The 19,060-nt window shown below is 40.8% G+C and overlaps 1 protein-coding gene across 8 annotated transcripts; it reads right to left on the reverse strand.

Moving 5' to 3' along the window:
• On the reverse strand, window positions 1-16,825 carry ZNF582 (zinc finger protein 582). 8 transcript variants are annotated; one of them, XM_077913319.1, is made up of 7 exons: window positions 16,674-16,785; window positions 14,659-14,812; window positions 14,107-14,195; window positions 12,759-12,885; window positions 12,405-12,500; window positions 7,235-7,288; window positions 1-3,073 (listed from the first exon to the last, which is right to left on the reverse strand). In XM_077913319.1, exons 3-7 carry the CDS (start codon window positions 14,113-14,115, stop codon window positions 1,752-1,754), a joined length of 1,608 nt encoding a protein of 535 aa, XP_077769445.1. In that variant the 5' UTR covers window positions 14,116-14,195; window positions 14,659-14,812; window positions 16,674-16,785; the 3' UTR covers window positions 1-1,751. The 8 variants fall into 8 exon arrangements, with proteins under 8 accessions (XP_077769445.1, XP_077769481.1, XP_077769425.1 ...); XM_077913355.1 differs by lacking the exon at window positions 14,659-14,812 and having other exon boundaries at window positions 16,674-16,825; XM_077913299.1 differs by lacking the exons at window positions 14,659-14,812; window positions 16,674-16,785 and adding an exon at window positions 16,450-16,636.
• Window positions 16,826-19,060: the final 2,235 nt, after the last annotated feature.

Below are 19,060 nucleotides of genomic sequence, written 5' to 3' on the forward strand. Positions count from 1 at the left end.
TGTGTTCCAATAAAGCTTTATTTATAAAACAAGCAGCAGGCCAGATTTGGTTTCTCAACTCCTACACTTGGCAGAGTAGGATACTACAGAATGATAAAAAGTATGATTCATCAATAGGAGTTAAGTTGTAGGTCTTTGTAAATCAAGCAACATAAATTAAAAATCTAAAAATTCAAGATTTTGGCTTAAAAAAATCATTTTAGGAAATTCCGATCCAATGTACCAAATTATATAAATCTGGAGAATTTTATCATTATAATCCACCAGCTTAAATGGAATCTTGTACCCAAGAAAAGTAGAATATATATTTTTCAACATTACAGAATATATACTAAAATCAATCCTGTATTTAACCAAAAGAAATGTTGAATTAAAAAAAGTAGATATTTTCAGGTCATATTTACCAATCTTAGTTAATTGTAAAATAAAATTTGGTGTTACATAATTAGGATGGTTTTGGATTCAAGTTTACAAAATATCCAACTAAAAGTAATTTCAGCAATAGAAGTTTATTTTTTCCTACACAAGGCTTCAGAGAGCTCCAAAATTGGCCTTGTGGCTCTGGGTCAGCTTCTCTGAGGTCCTTGGTTTTCTCCTTTTGGTTCCAACATGGCTGCAACAGCTCCAGGCATTATGTTCTCATAGGAGAATGTTTAAAAGCAGAGGAGAGGAAAAGAAGTCTTCCTAATAGATGTTTCTTCTAAATGAGAGAAATCTTTCTCAGAAGCCTCTACAGATCCCTGGAATATACTGGTCTTACCCTGGTACATATGAGCCATCCTGAGCTGTGGAAGAGGCTGGAAAGTTAGCATATGGTATCTTCAGAGACTAAGGCAAGACACAGATACTGCTAGTAGAAAGGGGAACTGGGCATGGCTATGTAAGCAACCAACTCCTTTTTGTGACAAAATTTATGAAAGATAACCTAAAACAAGATGGAAATTGAGTAATACTATCTTAAATTTTATTTTGGGGTCAGAAAGAAATAAAAACTGAGATTATAAGAATAACCACTTTCTAATTTCATTATTTTTTATTTTTATTTTGTACCAATTTGTCTTTCATCACCCTGATGTTTGGTATTGTCTTTTCTGGCTTCTTGAATAGTACATTTAATATACTCCAGAATAATCTTTCAGGTTTTCATGCCTTGCATGCATTTAAAAGCTAAAATTCTTCTCAGTAACTTTAGCCCACATCCTACAACTCCTGGAATGTAAATCTCTCGATTGTTATTTTTATTTCATTCATAAATCAAGCACGAAAATGTGCATGATTTATTTCCTTATTAGCCCAAGAGTAATGGAGTGCCTGGCTGGCTTAAGTCAGTAGAGCACTTGACTCTTGATCTCAGGATCATGAGTTTGAGGCCCACATTGGGCATGGTGTCTACTTAAAAAAAAAAAAAAAGAAAAAAGAAAAAAGAAAAAAAGAAGTTGAGCCCAGAGTAATTTGGCTGGGTTTTTTTTTTTTTTTTTCCCCTTTTTAATTGCTAAGAAAATTAAAACTTTTGGCTGTTGCTAAAATTATTACAGCATGGTTAGAAAATGTGATCCCATATTGTGTTAGAGACAATTTTTTTTCCAACTTTTCCTTGCTTCTTTCATAATCATGGTCTCAACAATTTATATTCATAAAATGTTTCATTATGAATCTTAGAACTCAAGATAAAGGATAGCTTGAATGAAGGCATTTCCATTTGCATTACATTCTTCAAGTCTTTCCCCAAAACATAAGAAGTTGTGACTAGCCTAAGCTAATGGGCTCTCCCCATTACTTCCACTCATATGGTTGCTTGCTAACATCAATTCTCTAATGATTAATAAAGGATAAGTGCTGATGGAAGGCTTTTCTACATTTATGATATTCACTTGTGTTTCCCTATTATGCATTCTCTGATGCTGAAAAGTAGTTGAATCATGATGTAAAGTCCTCCCACGTTCCTTATAGCCACAGGGCTTTTTCTCAGTATGAATTACCTGATGTTGAATCAGCTGTGAGCAATGACCAAAGGCCTTACCACATTCCTTACATTCATATGGTTTCTCACCTGTATGAATTCTATAATGTACAGTAAGGTGTGAGACCCGTTTGAAAGCCCTACTGCATACCCTACATTGGTAGGGTTTCTCTCCAGTGTGAATTCTCTGATGTTGCTTAAGTTGTGAGCTCACCCTAAAGGCCTTCCCACATGCCTTACATTCATAGGGTTTCTCACCAGTATGGATTCTCTGATGTCTAATGAGAGTTGAGCCCTGATTAAAGGCCTTCCCACATTCCTTACATTCATAGAGTTTCTTGCCTGTATGAATAGTCTGATGTTGAATCAACTGAGACCGATGACCAAAGGTCTTCCCACATTCCTTGCATGCGTAGGGTTTTTCACCAGTATGAATTCTATAATGTACTTTAAGATGTGAGATCCTATTGAAGGCCTTGCCACATTCCTTACATTGATAGGGTTTCTCACCAGTATGAATTCGTTGATGTTCAATCAACTGGGAGCTTCGACTAAAAGCCTTTGCACAATCCTTACATTCATAAGGTTTTTCACCGGTATGAACTCTCTGATGTTGTATGAAATTTGAACCAGAATTGAAGGCCTTTCCACATTCATTACATTCATAGGGTTTCTTGCCAGAATGAATATTCTCATGTTGAATGAGTCGTGAGCCATATTTAAAGGCCTTGCCACATTCCTTACATTTATAGGGTTTCTCATTAGTATGAATTCCTTGATGACTAATAAGGAAGTCCTCCTGCCAGAAGTCTTTTCTATATTCATTATATCCATAGAGTTTTTCTCCAGTATGAATTTTCTGGTAAAAAGGAAATGATGCTTGTTGGTTCAAAGTGGACATTTCTTCAGGATTGATCATCATTGGACTCAAATGTCCATCTGATTTTCCCTGTTGTCTGTCAAACTGGCTTATGCATTCCCAATCATCTTGGAACCTGGAGCACTCAAGACCATAATTTGTAAGGCTTTCCATTATCTCCCACTGTGGTGATTGTATTTCATAAAGGTGCTGCTCTGGAGATGATACTTTGGTATCACGCCTGGACTCCAATACTGAAAACAAAACAAAACAAAAAAGCAAGTATGTGTTTTTTCCTTTTCAGAAAAAGGAACTTTTTTTTCTGGAAAATCAGAAAACTTATACTCATGATTATACCTATAAACTCTTGAATGTGGCTAAGCAATTGGAAAATGGGTAAGTAGAAGAGACAGAGGAAATACCATAAATTGAAATGAAGAGTCAGAGAGAGGTTATAAGAATAGTTCTAAAATGTTAGTGTAGATCAGGATCACCTCTGAACCATATTTATTTTATTTTATTTTTTTCATATTTTTTTTAATAAAGGTTTCTATGAACCCCCAAAAAACACAAATATAACCTAGAGTGACAGAAGAAATCACTGGTTGCCGGGGGTTGGGTATATGAGCAATTGTGTGGGAAAGGAGCACAAGGGAACTTTTCAGGATGGTGAAAATGTTCTCTAGTCTGTGGTGACAGTTATACAAGTGTGAACATTTGTCCATTCTCATCAAAACATTGTACTTAAAATGCATGCATTTTGTTGAATATAAATATACCTCAATAAAGCAGATTTAAAAAAAACAATGGTGAAGGGTGGCTGGCCAGAGGTACGGGTTGGTGCATCTGCTTGCCAGGGTATTCAGTAGGATGGGGTTGGGGTGTGTGTGTGTGTCTCTCACATGTCCACTGGAAGTTGTAACAACACAGCTGTGGTCCTCTGCCATGAAGACCACATGCTTCTATCTCTTCTGCTTTCTATCTCTGAAGTTTAGCTGAATACTATGGCTTAGACCTAGTGTCTACTAAACCAGTCTCTCCTGGACCTTTTCATTGCCTAAATGTGGCTATGGAAAAAGAAGGGCCTTGTTCCTTGTTTGGAGGATTAGGCCCCAATTTAATGGGGGTGGCTTCTTCCAGAGCAACATTCTTTGCTGCTTATTCAAACTGCAAGAAATAGCCAACTGAATTAGCCCAATCTTCAAAAGAACCTCCTGTTTCGATTGAATTACCGTAGTGACTTTGTCATAAATCAAATCATACATGTGTTTCTGATTCTGGATCTGTTCTTTTCCAGTGATCAATTTATTTTGGGATGCCTGAGTGGCTCAGAGGTTGAAAGTCTGCCTTTAGCTCAGGGTGTGATCCCAGAGTTCCGGGATCGAGTCCCACATCAGGCTCCCTGCATGAAGCCTGCTTCTTCTACCTGTGTCTCTGCCTCTCTGTCTCTCATGAATAAATAAATAAAATCTTTTAAAAAAATTATTTTGCCAATACCACATTTTCTGAATTTTGTGAATTTATTACAAATTTTAATATTTATAATGTAAGGTTTCCAATTTTTCTTTTAATTCAAGATTATTTTGCAGATGTTTTTTCAGACACCATGTTTGGTTGTTCAGAAGGAAGGTTATGGTCTGATAATTCTAGTGAGACAGGTCCCAAATACAGCCACTATGAATTGGTGGTTGACCTACTCAAAAGTTACCAACACCTGACTGCCATCCCATATAGAACAACCATAAGACTGAAGGGGAACATGGAAAATTAAAGTCAACTTCACAGACAGAGAAGACTACTTTGTGAACATTTAACATGCCTAAATGGAAATCTAGTTTATAGAATTAAAGGCAGGCACATTACTTGCTTTTTGGGCAATGTGGAAAGAATCTGGGTTGCCTGTAAGGGCATGCCTTAAAAATAATTCCCTGGGGATGCCTGCATGGCTCAGTGGTTAAGCGTCTGCCTTTGACTCAGGTTGTGATCCTGGAGTCCTGGGATCAAGTCCCACATCAGGATCCCTGCAAGGAGCCTGCTTCTCCCTCTGCCTATGCCTCTGCCTCTCTCTCTCTCTCTCATGAATAAATAAAATCTTTAAAAAAAAAAAAAAAACAAAAACAATTCTCTGTCCAGACTGCCACTTTTTCTATTTTTCTATCATAGACCCTGACACAGTTTTGTTGATTGATGGCAGAGTACAGTGTTGTTTATTACATAACCCCTTTTACACTGATCTAAATTAAGCCATCTCTAATTATACACTGCACTGTAAGCATCCAAAGATAGCACTGACAGTCATAATAATTTTCTGACTTCTGTCCAACACTCTATGAAGTTGCAATATAGCAATAATAATAGTGAGGTCTTCTATACTAACTTGGTATTTTTCTGACAGGGACTGGCAGAGCATTTTAAAGTTAATTATTTAGCTTAGTAGTCACTGTTTTGGATAACCAAAGAAATACCTCTAAAAATCTTACATACAGTCTTAGCATTAAGATATTTTAGTATCCTCATATGAAGAAACCTCAAGGGATCCCAAAAGCCAAAATAATCTTGAAAAGGAGAACAAAGTTGGAAGTCTCACACTTCCTGATTTCAAAACACACTGCAAAGCCACCATAATCAAAACAGTGTTGTACTGGCATTAAGGCAGCCATATAGATCAATGGAATAGAACAGAGAGAGAAACCCCCATGCACATGGTCAAATGATCTTTGATAGGGCACCAAGACAACACAATTAGGAAAGGACAGTCTCTTTAACAAATGGTTCTGAAGAAACTGGATATCCACATGCAAAGCAATGAAGCAGGACTATTACCCTACACATATACAAAAACTAATTAAAATATATGAAAGACCTAAATGTAAGACCAAAAAATGTTAAGTTCCTAGAAGAAAGCACAGGGGAAAAACCTCATGACATTGCATTTGGCAATGATTTCTTGGATATGGCACTCAAGGCCCAGGCAACAAAAGCAAAAATAACAAATGAGGGACGCCCGGGTGGCTCAGCGGTTGAGAGTCTGCCTTCCACCCAGGGTGTGATCCTGGAGTCCTGGGATTGAGTCCCACATCGGGCTCCCTGCATGGAGCCTGCTTCTCTTTGCCTATGTCTCTGCCTCTCCCCCTCTATGTCTCTCATGAATAAATAAATAAAATCTTAAAAAAAAAAAAAAAAAAAAAAAAAAAAAAGGGGATCCCTGGGTGGCGCAGCAGTTTGGCGCCTGCCTTTGGCCCAGGGCGCAATCCTGGAGACCCGGGATCGAATCCCACGTCGGGCTCCCGGTGCATGGAGCCTGCTTCTCCCTCTGCCTATGTCTCTGCCTCTCTCTCTCTCTGTGTGTGACTATCATAAATAAATAAAAATTTAAAAAAAATTTTAAAAAATTAATTAATTAATTAAAAAAAAAAAAAAGAGACAATATCAAACTTAAAAGCTTTGATGCATTGGGGCACCTGGGTGGCCAGTGGTTGAGTGTCTGCCTTCGGCTCAGGTCATGATCCTGGGGTCCTGGGATTGAGTCCTGCTTCAGGCTCCCTACAGGGAGTCTGCTTCTCCCTCTGCCTATGTCTCTGCCCCCCCTCTGTATCTCTCATGAATAAACAAACAAAATCTTAAAAAAAAAAAAAAAGAATAGGAAACAATATTTCCTAATCATATATCTAATAAGGATTTACTATTTAGGATATATAAAGTAGTACTACAATTCAACAACAAACTACCCTATTAAAAAATTGGGAAAGGACTTGAATAGACATTTCTCCAAAGAAGGTATACAGATGGCCAAGAAGCATATGAAAACATGCTCCATATCACTTAGAGAAATGCAAATCAAAACTATAATGAATCATACCTCAAAGCCATTAGGATGGCCTCTATCCAAACAAAACAAAACAAAACAGAAAATAACAGGTGTTGATGAGGATTGGGAGAAATTGGAACCACTGTGCCCTGATGGTAGGAATATAAAATGGTGCAATTACTACAGGAAATAGTATGGGGGGGGGTGCCTGGGGGGCTCAGTTAGTTAAGTGTCTGACTCTTGGTTTTGGCTCAGGTCATGACCTCATGGGTTGTGGGATTGAGCCCTGAGTCAGGCTCCTCACTCAGGAGGGAGTCTACTTGAAAGATTCTTTCCCTCTGCCCCTCCCCCTACTCATGCATGTGCTCTTTCTCTCAAAAGAAAGAAAGGAAAGAAGTAAACAAAGGAAGAAAGAAAGAAAAAAGGGAACAAACACAGGATAGAGGGACACCTGGCTGACTCAGTTGGAAGAGCATGCAACTCTTGACCACAGGGTCATGAGTTTGAGACCCATGTTGGGTGTAGATTATTTAAAAAAATAAAAAAATAAAAAAAATAACAACAAAAAACAACATGGAGAGTTCTAAAAAATTAAAAATATAATTACCATATGATACAGCAACTCCACTTCTGAGTATATATCCCAAAGAACTGAAAGAATCTGAAAGAGACACCTACACACCCATGTTTACTGCAACATTACCCACAATAGCCAAGAGGTGGAAGCCATCCAAATGTCCATTGACAAATGAATGGCTAAAAAATTGTGGTACATACATACAGCCTTAAAATGGAAAGAAATCCTGTCACATGTTAAAACACGGATTAACCTTAAGGACATCATGCTAAGTAAAAGAAGTCAGACTCAAAAGGCCCCATATTATATGACTCCATTTATGTGAATATCCAATAATAAGACATTCCAGAGATGGAGAGCAGATTACCTGTTGCCAGGCGTGCGCTGGGGGAGGGGGGAGAAGAGAGGGAGAGAGGGCATGAGGAGTGACTATTTAATGAGTATATATGGGGTATCCTCTGAGGTGTGTTTAGGAAAAACACCCCTTTCAACACAACTCTACTATTCATACTGTTCTTCTGACCCTACTGATGACAAAATGTGTATGGATTTCTCCCTCATACCAGGTAATTCTCCAACTCTGGATACCAATTGGGTGTCCTACAGATTTAGGTCAATTTTCAAACTATCTTTCTGCAGATAGCATCAGATCCTACAGGTTAAGAGCTCAGGCCACAGACTACCTCTAGTCCCCTCACCTCCCACCCCAATAAACTGGAGGTTCCCACAACCCCTTCTGGGGTTCAATCATTTTATAGAATGGCTTACAGAATTCAGGAAAACAATTTACTTACTATATTACCAGTTTATTACAAAGGACATAACTCAGTATCAGTCACATTAAAGAAATGCAAAGGATAAGGTATAGAGGAAGAGGATGGAGATTCCTTTCCAAGTACACCACCTGCCAAGTACCTCCATGTGTTCACAACCCAGAAGCTCTCCAATCCTTGTACTTTAGAGATTTTTATGGAAGCTTCACTACATAGGCAGGATTGATTAAATCATTGCACTTTGGTGATTCAACCTTTAGGTCTCTCCAGAGTTTGAGAGATGGGGCTGAGTGTTCCAATTCTCTAATTACAAAATCCAAGCTCATCCTGAAGCTATCCAGGCACCCCCAAACACAGTCATCTCATTAGCATACAAGAAGACACTTATTACTTTAGAGATTCCAAGGGTTTTAAGAGCCATGTGCCAGAAAACAGGAGTGAAAACCACAGGGTGATAAAAATATTCTGAAACGAGATAATGGTGATATTGCACAACGCTGTCAATGTACTAGATGCCAATATACTATACACGTTAAAATGGTTAAAAGGTGAATTTTGTTACATATATTTTTGAATTTTTTTAAATTAAAAAGAGCATTTCCAATAATAGCAATAAATATACAATACCTAGGAATAAACATATAAAGAAATGTAGGGGATCCCTGGGTGGCTCAGTGGTTTGGCACCTGCCTTCAGCCCAGGATGTGATTCTAGGGTCCCAGGATTGAGTCCCACATCGGGCTTCCTGCATGGAGCCTGCTTCTCCCTCTGCCTGTTTATCTGCCTCTCTCTCTGTCCCTCATGAATAATTAAATAAAAAAAATTTTTTTTTAAAGATTTTATTTATTTATTCATGAGAGACACAGGCACAGGCAGAGGGAGAAGCAGGCTCCATGCAGGGAACCCGACACGGGACTCGATCCCAGGTCTCCAGGTTCACACCCTGGGCCAAACGCAGCGCTAAACCGCTGAGCCACCCGGGGTTGCCCAAATAAAATATTTTTAAAAAAATGTACAAGACTCATATAAATAAAACTTTAAAACCACCAGGGGATGGACATAAACGAAGAGAAAAGCCTACCATGTCCTTAAATAGATAAAATCAATAAAAAATAAGTTTTCTCCTCAATCTATAAATTTGTGGTGATCTCACTAAGAATAATTACATGATTTTTTTAAACCAGATATTCTTTTTTAAAGACCAGATTGAAAAAAAAAAAAAAAAGTCCAGATGGAAACTTGAATGACTATGGCCAGGAAAATTCTGAAAAATAATGAGGAGGAACTAGTCTACCAGATATTTAAAACCTTTAATAATTAAAACAGTATGGTATTGGACACATAGTTGACAAAGAGATTGAGATAGAAACAAAAATTACAAAAAAAAAAAAAAAAAAAAAGTCCAGGGGTAAAAGAGTAGATGATAAAGGTGGCTATACAGATTAGTGGTGAAAAGATAAAATTAGTTAATGCTGTTTGAATAAATGGATAAGAACCTGGAAAATAGTGTGAAATCACATCCTCCACAGGTAAACTCCACAGGGATCATAAGCAGCACCATAAATATACTACTAGCAAAAAACCACAGGAGACTCATGTATAATGTCAAAGGGGGTAGTCCTCTTTGATTATGATGTAAACCCACATCATCTAAGAAGTAAATAAAACTCAGGACCTCAAACAATCAAACACACACATGCCTTCAAATGACAAAAACCAAAGCAAAAATGGTATCATGGGTGTGGCTGACAGAATAATGGCCTCCCACAGATGCCCACATCTAATCCCTAGAACCTGTGCAGATGTCAGGTAATGCAGCAGCATACATCTCCTCTCTGGATGCTCACTCTGCACCTGACCTCACTTACTTCTAGGGGCCAACTCCCAATTCAGTGTGGAAGAATCCACCACATCTGTAGTGTTAAGTCCTTACAGTACATTGTATATGGTGGAAACTCTTTTTATCAACACACACATTCTTGGTCTCACATCACACCTGGACTTTGGCTCTCATTCAGGGAAGATTCTGCCCCCTGGAGGACACCTGGCCATATCTGGAACATTTTTGATTGTCACAACTAAGGAGAGGCAAGTATACTGGCAACCAGTTGAGTAAAAGCCAGGGAGGCTGCTGAACATCCTACAGTACATGTGATGCCTACCCAATGCCCCCACCCCCACCCTGTGTCAACATTGCTGAGCTTGAGGAACCCTTCACCCAGAGCAAGAAGCCCCAAGGCAGGAACATGCTTGCTGTACCAAGGCTAGGGTGGGTAAACTTGTACTGTCTGCTCTCATGCTACTACAGCATAGCTGGGTAGTTGTGACAGAGACCATATATGGCCCACAAAGCCTAAAATATTTATTGTCTGGCCCCTTTGAGAAAACATTTACCAATCCCTATGTTAAAGGAACAGCAAAGAGGCTTGTGCGGCTGTAGCCGAATGAACAAGAAGAGTAGCAGGAGGGAAAATCAGAGAGGAAGCAGGAAGTGGATCATAGAACACAGTCCAACAGAACTTTCTATGATGCCAAAATGTTCTATTCTGCCCTAATATGGTAACCACTGGCTACATAAGTCTACTCAGCTTTTGAGATGTGGCTACAGGCTACCATGGAATGGAATGTCACATTTTATTTAATTTTAGTTAGGGAAGCCTGAGTGGCTCAGCCATTGAATGCCTGCCTTTGGCACAGGGCGTGATCCCAGATCCCCAGGTTCAAGACCCACATCGGGCTCTGTGCATGGAGCCTGCTTCTCCCTCTGCCTGTGTCTGCCTCTCTTTCTGTATGTCTCTCATGAATAAATAAAATCTTAAAAAAAAATTTAGATTTTTAAAAAAATTTTTTAAAGATTTTATCTATTTATTCATGAGATACACAGGAGAGGGAAAGAGAGGCAGAGACACAGGCAGAGGGAGAAGCAGGCTCCATGTAGGGAGCCCAACATGGGACTCGATCCCGGGTCTCCAGGATCACGCCCTGGGTGAAAGGCAGGCGCTAAACTGCTAAGCCACCCAGGGATCCCCTAAAGCTAAATTTTAAACAGCACGTGTGGCTGGTGGCTACTGTGTTGGATAGCATATAGAGGGTCCTAGGCTAGGGTATCGATTTTGGATTTTATCTTGAGATGGGAATGTGCTAGTAAGTCTTGAGCAGGGACAATACACCCTCACTGAAGTTTTAAGGTCCCTGTGGCTGCTGTGTGGACAATACACTGTAGTGGGCAATAGAAGCAGCGGAATGGGGAGGAGGCTACTGCAATAGTCTAAGCCAAAGACAATGGTAGCGTGGATGGAATGGCAGCAGTGGTGCCAGTGAGAAATGGTTAAATTCTGGACATATTTCAAGGTAGAGCCAATAGGATTTGCTGACAGACTGAACAGGTATGTGAGAGAGAAAACTCAAGAATGAGTTTTTGACTTGAGGGACACCTGGGTGGCTCAGTGGTTGAGTGTCTGCCTTAGGCTCAGGTCAAGTTCTGGGATCGAGTCCCACATTGGGCTCCCTGTGGGAAGCCTGCTTTTCCCTCTGCCTGTGTCTCTGCCACTCTCTTTGTGTCTCTCATAAATAAAATAAATAAAATAAATAAAATAAATAAAATAAATAAATAAAATAAAATAAAATAATAAAATAAAATAAATAAAATAAAATAAAGTAAAATAAAATAAATAAAATAAAATAAAATAAAATAAAATAAAATAAAATAAAATAAAATAAAATAAAATAAAAGAGAGAGAAGAGCAAATTGTTAGGGAGGACCAAGGACTCCTTTCTGGACTTGTTAAGTTCAAAGTCCCCAATGAATGCTGAAGTGGATATAATGAAGGCAGTTAGATAGAAGTATCCAGAATTTAAAGGAAAAGCTGAAGATGATGGAAATATTCTGTATCTGTATTGTCCAACACGGTAGACACAAGCCACAAAGTGGCTACTGGACTTCTGAAATGTGGCAAGGGCAACCGAGGTACTGCTTTTTTAAATGTATTTAATTATAATTAATTTAAATTACAACAGACATGGGGCCAATGGCTCCACACTGGACAACACAGGTACAAATGGTATTTAAAGCATGGTAACGGAGAAGGTCCTAGTGAATGAAAATAAACAGAAAAGAAGAAACTCAAGTCTGAGCTCTGGGGTGCTCCAACATTTAAAGAAAGTGAGAAAATCCAATCAAAGGAGGCTGAAGATGGTTTAATGAGGGGGTAGTAATGACCCAAATACACAGAAATGTTTTGGGATGAAAGGAACATCCACTTTTGTGAAATGCTGTTGATAAGCTACAAAAGATGGTAACTGGGACCTGACCTCTAAGTTTGATATCTTGGAGGGAAGATTTTCTAACTCAAAAATCCTGTTTCCTTGTCCACGTACCAGATGGCTATCTGTGGTGACTTCTCTCTTCCCCCACAGGCCTCACTCACCTGGGCACAGGCCGCCTGTAGCTGCTTTCTCTACCATCCAGGGCTCTTTGCCTTGCTCCAGGAAGGAGATCACATCAGGTTTGGAGATGGCAAGACCTGGGTGTGAGAAAAAACACACCACCCAGTTATGGCACAGGTCCCCAGAATTCAGATCTAGGACCTTGGCATTGACCAGGAGAGGCAGTTGCAGAAGAAATCCAATGTGAGACCCAATGTGACAGTCACCTGAGGACTGAGGAAAATGTACTATCAGCCCATGGAGCTGCTCCTTGACTTCTCAAAAGGTACTCAGAAATGGATAAGGAACAGATATGCTGAGGGTAACATCCAAACTCATATACCAGGTCATCTTACCCAGTGAGACCAGGTTATTGTAGGTCTCCAACATCACGTCTCTGTACAAATCCCTCTGAGTAGGTACCAGCTGTTCCCATTCTTCTTGGGAGAAGACTACAGCCACATCCCTGAACAAGTCTGACTCCTGAAACAACAGGCAGGTATGTTATTTGCATATTTCAAGAAAATGTTTCTTGGTGGGATGAGAGGAGGTAGAGGAGGTCTTTGTAGGAGTGGAGTGTTTGGTAAAAGAGAAGGATGGGGCTGGACGCCTCCAATGTGAGCAGATGACAAGAGAGGGTGGGCATGAGTACAACAGTGCTGAAATGTTCTGGATCATTCCTTTTTACTACAAACCAAAGCTCTGTACAAAGATCTAGAAGGAAAATTAAAATTCAGCAAAGTGGACTTTTCCCAATTATGACAAGCAGTATAATAAAGTGTGTTGACTACTGTCCTTGGCATATAAAATTCTCAATGAGAGAACTATAATTTCTACTTTTGTACAATAACAACAAACCAAACCAACAATTTTTGTTAGATTTACCCTCAAGTTTTATTAAAGAAACATTTTCTTAGAAAAGAGGATTTTCATATAAATTGAGAATTTGTTGAAGATGTCGGTTTATCATTTTGTCAGAACATATCAAAGCATATTTCCTTATGAGAAAAATCTTAAATTAAGATTACTTTTATTAGCTGTACAATTTTCTATCAAGTGAAAAAATGACTCAACCATTCTCTTATTTTGGATACAAACGTTGGATCAGATCTCTGAAGGCTCTTCCAAGTTCTGACTATACAGATTCTGAAAAATTCATCCACCTGCTCAGTTGCTTACAATCCTTTTACCTCTGTGCTCCTCTCACTCTCAAGCTAAAGAAGCTGCTATAGGATGATCCACATTCAAATGCTCTGTTTGACCTCAAACCAGACCTTAGTTCTGGCATCTAACCTCTCACATATACTCAGCTAAGCTTCAATTACACACCCAATCATTAATCCCTCCAAAAGCAGGAGATCGTGCCTGAGACCAAGACCAGTTCCCACGCTTTTCTATGTCATATCCCTCATAAGTATTCATCTCCATTTCATCAAACCTTGGTTGACAGTTTATACAAGGAGATGGATTTCTGCTCTGTCTAGGCTTCTGGAAGAATACCATACCATCAGAAGATAAAGAATGCTATACAGAATGAACCCATGGGCACTGGTCCGAGTGGAGGGGGCAGTGAGAGAGGGTACCAGCTGCCTGGTCTTTTTAGTCCCTAAAGTGAGAACCTCTAAGAACCAGATTCTTGGCTGAAACCTAGGTGGGAGGCTTCAAGAAAAAGAAAGCAAATATTTACATGATTTGAAAACTCACAAGGGACATGACTTTTAGAACTTCATGGGCTGATGGGTCTTCTTCCTGGTTCCTCTCTTGAGGGAGGGCCGAGTCCTGAGATGACAAAGCTGGGAGAGGAAAGAGCAAACATGAAAGGCCAGGCTTGCCTTATAGCTCCCAGAATGCCATGGCTACAAGTCCCCACCGTTCTATCCCCCACTCCCCACAAAAACTAGTGAATTGGAACATTGAGGCCCTTACCCAAGTCCAGGAAACACAGCTTTAGCTGCTGCAATGAGACAGGGAACCAGTGGCCCTTTCTCTCTCACTTCCCCTAAAAATCCAGAGAATCCCACCTTGTTACTGATGCAAATCTGTGATGGGGATGCTCAGTCCTGGTTCAGTGACTAAGACCACGTGGTGTCCCAGGCCAGGGAGCACAGCCTGCTTCATCAGCATCAACCCAGCCCACAATGAAACCTTCCCAGAAACAGAGCATTTAACTCTTTCAAGTCCACAATGAAACACCTTCAGAGGTCTCCCGGGCTCTTTACTCAACTTCCAAATTCACCGAGAAACTTACAGCCCTACCTAAAGCCTGGTGGACACCACTTTGAGTGGACTCTGCTTTGAGTCAACAAATGGGATGTGGTTACAATGGGCAAATTAGTTGGCTCCATTATCATCACATAAATATGCCCATGGACAGATTTAACAGTGAGGAAAGCCGCATACACAAAGTTTACTGAAAAACAGAACAAAAATTAGTATGTAACAGTCCAGAAATAGGCAAGTGGTTGAATCATTTTTGGCCCAGTCATATGACAGAACACCAACCAACTATGAAAGCTAATGTGCAGGTGGAGCAACTGGGTGGCATAGTGGTTGAGCGTCTGCTTTCAGCTCAGGTCATGAGTCCCATATCAAGGTCACCATGGGGAGTCTGCTTCTCCCTCTGCCTATGTCTCTGCCTCTCTGTGTCTCTCATGAATAAATAAATCTTTAAAATAAAATGATGTGGGGCAACATTAACAGACAAAAAAAGATGGGGATCCCTGGGTGGCGCAGCGGTTTGGCGCCTGCCTTTGGCCCAGGGCGCGATCCTGGAGATCCGGGATCGAATCCCACATCGGGCTCCCGGTGCATGAAGCCTGCTTCTCCCTCTGTCTATGTCTCTGCCTCTCTCTCTCTCTCTGTGACTATCATTAAAAAAAAAAAAGATACAAGTGCTCTCTTTATACAACATGAGAACATTCTGCAAAAGAGGGCAAACCTCCCACTATTGGCACTTGGGCTTAAAAAAAAAAAAAAAACTGGAAACAAAAATCCAAGTATTAAGACTGATGTCATTTAACCACTTTGTGAGTTCATCATTAAACAAGTAGTATTTTATAAAGGAACTCAGAACAGGGGATCCCTGGGTGGCTCAGCATTTTGGTGCCTGCCTTCCACCCAGGGCATGATCCTGGAGGCCTGGGATCGAATCCCACATCAGGCTCACTGCATGGAGCCTGCTTCTCCTATGTCTGTCTCTGCCTCTCTCTCTCTCTCCGTATCTCTCATTAATAAATAAATAAAATCCTTTAAAAAACAAAAAGGAACTCAGAACAACGCCAGACATATTGCAAATATTTAATTTTAAATAATGTGTATATAAAGTAATGAATCGTCCCTTAATAACATGTGATAGAAATTTTTTTCTTAGTATGACCACTGCTCTAGCATTATCTGTAATAGCTTTATGGTATCTTATTAACTGAATGGCCCATGATTTATTCAACCATTTCCCCATTGTTGGACACACATCTTTTACATGATCATCTAAAATGTTCTCAAGGGGGCAGCCCCAGTGGCTCAGTGGTTTAGCGCTGTCTGCAGCCCAGGGTGTGATCCTGGAGACCTGGGATCGAGGTCCGCATCAGGCTCCCTGCATGGAGTCTGCTTCTCCCTCTGCCTGTGTCTCTGCTTCTCTCTCTCCTCTCTGTGTATTCTCATGAATAAAGAAATAAAATCTTTAAAAAAAATAAAATGTTCTCAAGGGACGCCTGAGTGGCTCAGCGGTTGGGTGTCTGCCTTTGGTTCAGGGCGTGATCCCAGAGTCCTGGGATCGAGTCCCACATCGGGGTCCCTGCGAGGAGCCTGCTTCTCCCTCTGCCTATCTCTGCCTCTCTGTGTCTCTCATGAGTAAATAGATAAAGTCTTTTAAAAAATAAATAAAAATAAAGTGTTCTCAAATTTGAGTCTCTGCTTCTAAAATAGTGGTGCTAAATCTTTTGAGGTTTTGAAAAAAGATTTCGTCCCAAATTAAAAAAAAAATGCATGCATAGGGAAGACTAAAACATCCACCTGCATTTTGGGGAGTCGGGACCCCTTCATACCCACCTAACGGGTCCATGGACCGGGGCTATGCGCCTGAGCGCGGAAAGGGGGGCGTTCGCGGACCGCGCGCCGCGGAGCCCGAAGGGAAATGTAGTCCAGAGCCCGGAAAGTCGCAGCCAGACGCCTGGGCGAAACGTTCCGGTTCTAGCCAGGCCCGAGAGCGGCTCGGGCGTGGCGCCCCTCCCGCACGGACCCCGGTGCGCCTGGCAAGCTCCAGAGCCCCTCACCTGCCGCCTCCTCGAGTTCAAGCGCCACCGTGGCCGCGTTTCCCGCAGCCCGGAGTGCGCTTCTTCCTCGGTATCGGCGGACCCGCCGCCTGGAGCCGGAAGACGGCGCAGGCGCACAAAGCACCGCCGATACAGCCTCGCGAGTGGACCATCGCCGCAGTCACTTCTGGGAAAGGTAGTCTCCAGGCACTAAGGGGTCGCCAAGCCTCAAGGCCGGCTCTCGCGATACTTGGGCGTGGGGGGTGGAGGGAGCCAGGCGTGTTCAGGGGTGGTGGCAGGCAGTCTGGGGCCCCCGGACTGCGTAGGAGTCGGCTGGTCCCCCGGGAAGGTGTGTGTGTTCGCGTTTCTGGTGGCAGGAACATTGTCCGTTTATGCGGTTCGGTTCAGACCGTCTTGGGTATAATTGGTACCAGTCCACTCTGGTGTGTGACGGTCAGTGTCTGAAAATGTTTCTCATTTATTAAATCATTGTTTCTGCGGAGCAGCCATTTTATCAGAATTTTCAGAGGAGGAAAAAGCCGGAATTTACCTGGTCACTAATTTTAAACGTTATCTATGTTGAAGTAAATGTAGGTTCGGAAGGAGAGAGCTTCTAGAATGAGCAAAATATATTTTTTTAAAATTTTGGAAAAAAAAAAAGAAAAAAAAAATTAGGCAGCCCCGGTGGCTCAGCGGTTTAGCGCCGCCTTCAGCCCGGGGCATGATCCTGGAGACCCGGGAGCCAGTTTCGATGTCGGGCTCCCTGCGTGGAGCCTGCTTCTCCCTCTGCCTGTGTCTCTGCCTCTCTCTGTGTGTGCCTTTCATGAAAAAAGAAATAAAATATTTTTTAAAATTTTATTTATTTATTTATTTATTTATTTATTTATTTATTCACGAGAGACACACAGAGAGTGGCAGAGGGGGTCTCCAGTGGCATCCCGGGTCTCCAGGATGGCACCCTGGGCCAAAGGCAGGCGCCAAACCGCTGCACCACCCAGGGATCCCTCAGATAACATATAAAGACAACAGCCAAAAAACTTCAAGCAACTTCTGAATTAATTTAGAAGATTTGGGGCAGCCCGGGTGGCTCAGCGATTTAGCGCTGCCTTCGTCCCAGGGCGTGATCCTGGAGACCCGGGATCGAGTCCTGCGTCAGGCTCCCTGCATGGAGCCTGCTTCTCCCTCCGCCTGTGTCTCTGCCTCTTTCTCTCTGTGTGTCTCTCATGAGTGAACAAATAAAATCTTAAAAAAAAAAAAAATAGATTTGTCCTCATAATAACATAGGTGTAATGATTTAAAAACTATTTTGTATGCATCAATAAACATATTGATGGTAACTAGTGTTTTACTGTGACACAAGAGAGATATAAATAAAGGTGATGGAAGGTAAGGAAGAACCTGTGATGTTGGATTGATATAAACTCATGATTTAAAATTTGAGTGTCTTATCTAACTCAGGTGCTCAAGGTTAACATCAATATTGATAGTTCATACTCTTGATGATATATTATGAAAATGGCATTCAACCTCTGTGGTCTCACTCTCCAAAACACATACCCTAGTGTAATAAGAAAACATCAGACAAATACCAATTCAGGAACATTCTACATAAGATCTGACCAGAAAAAAAAAAAAAAGACCTGACCAGAACTCCTCAAAACTGTAAAGGTTTTTAAAAACCAGGAAAGTCTGAGAAACCATTACAATGAAGAGAAGCCTAAGAGAGTGTGACTGCTAAAAATAATGTATCTTGAAAGAGATCCTGAAACAGACAAAGGGCATTACATTAAAAACTATGAAAAATGGGATGCCTGAGTGGCTCAGTGGTTGAGCACCTGCCTTTGGCTCAGGGCTTGATTCCGCAGTCCTGGGATGGAGTCCCACATCTGGCTGCTTGCATAGAGGCTGCTTCTCCCTCTGCCTGTGTTTCTGCCCCTCTCTGTGTGCCTCTCATGAATAAACAAAATCTAAAAACGAAAAAAACAACCTAGGAAAACTCCATATGAATAAAGTATGGAAATTAGTTAATAATAACATATCAATGTTGGTTCATTAATTGTAACACAAGCACTATACTAACATAAGATGTTAACAATAGGGGAAACTAGGTACAGGGTAATTGGGAACTCTGTACTATCTTTGCAGCTTTTCTGTAAAACAAAAACGTTTAAAATAAAACTTGAATTTCCTCATTAAAGTCTTAACTATTTCTTTTCAAAAAATGTGGTTTTGTATTTTCTGTTTCTATTTGGTGAATGATGCCTTGAAGTAATGAGCATAAACCTAGTGCCCAGACCTTGGTTTCTAAATACCATTCTCTAAGAAAAGAAACCAAAGCTTCTTGAAGTATCTGATTCTAGGACTGGGGCAAGGAAAGTACATGATAACAAAACTAGATAATGTGTAGG

The sequence above is a fragment of the Canis aureus genome, chromosome 1 (genome assembly GCF_053574225.1).
Source record: "Canis aureus isolate CA01 chromosome 1, VMU_Caureus_v.1.0, whole genome shotgun sequence".
Lineage (NCBI taxonomy): Eukaryota > Metazoa > Chordata > Mammalia > Carnivora > Canidae > Canis > Canis aureus.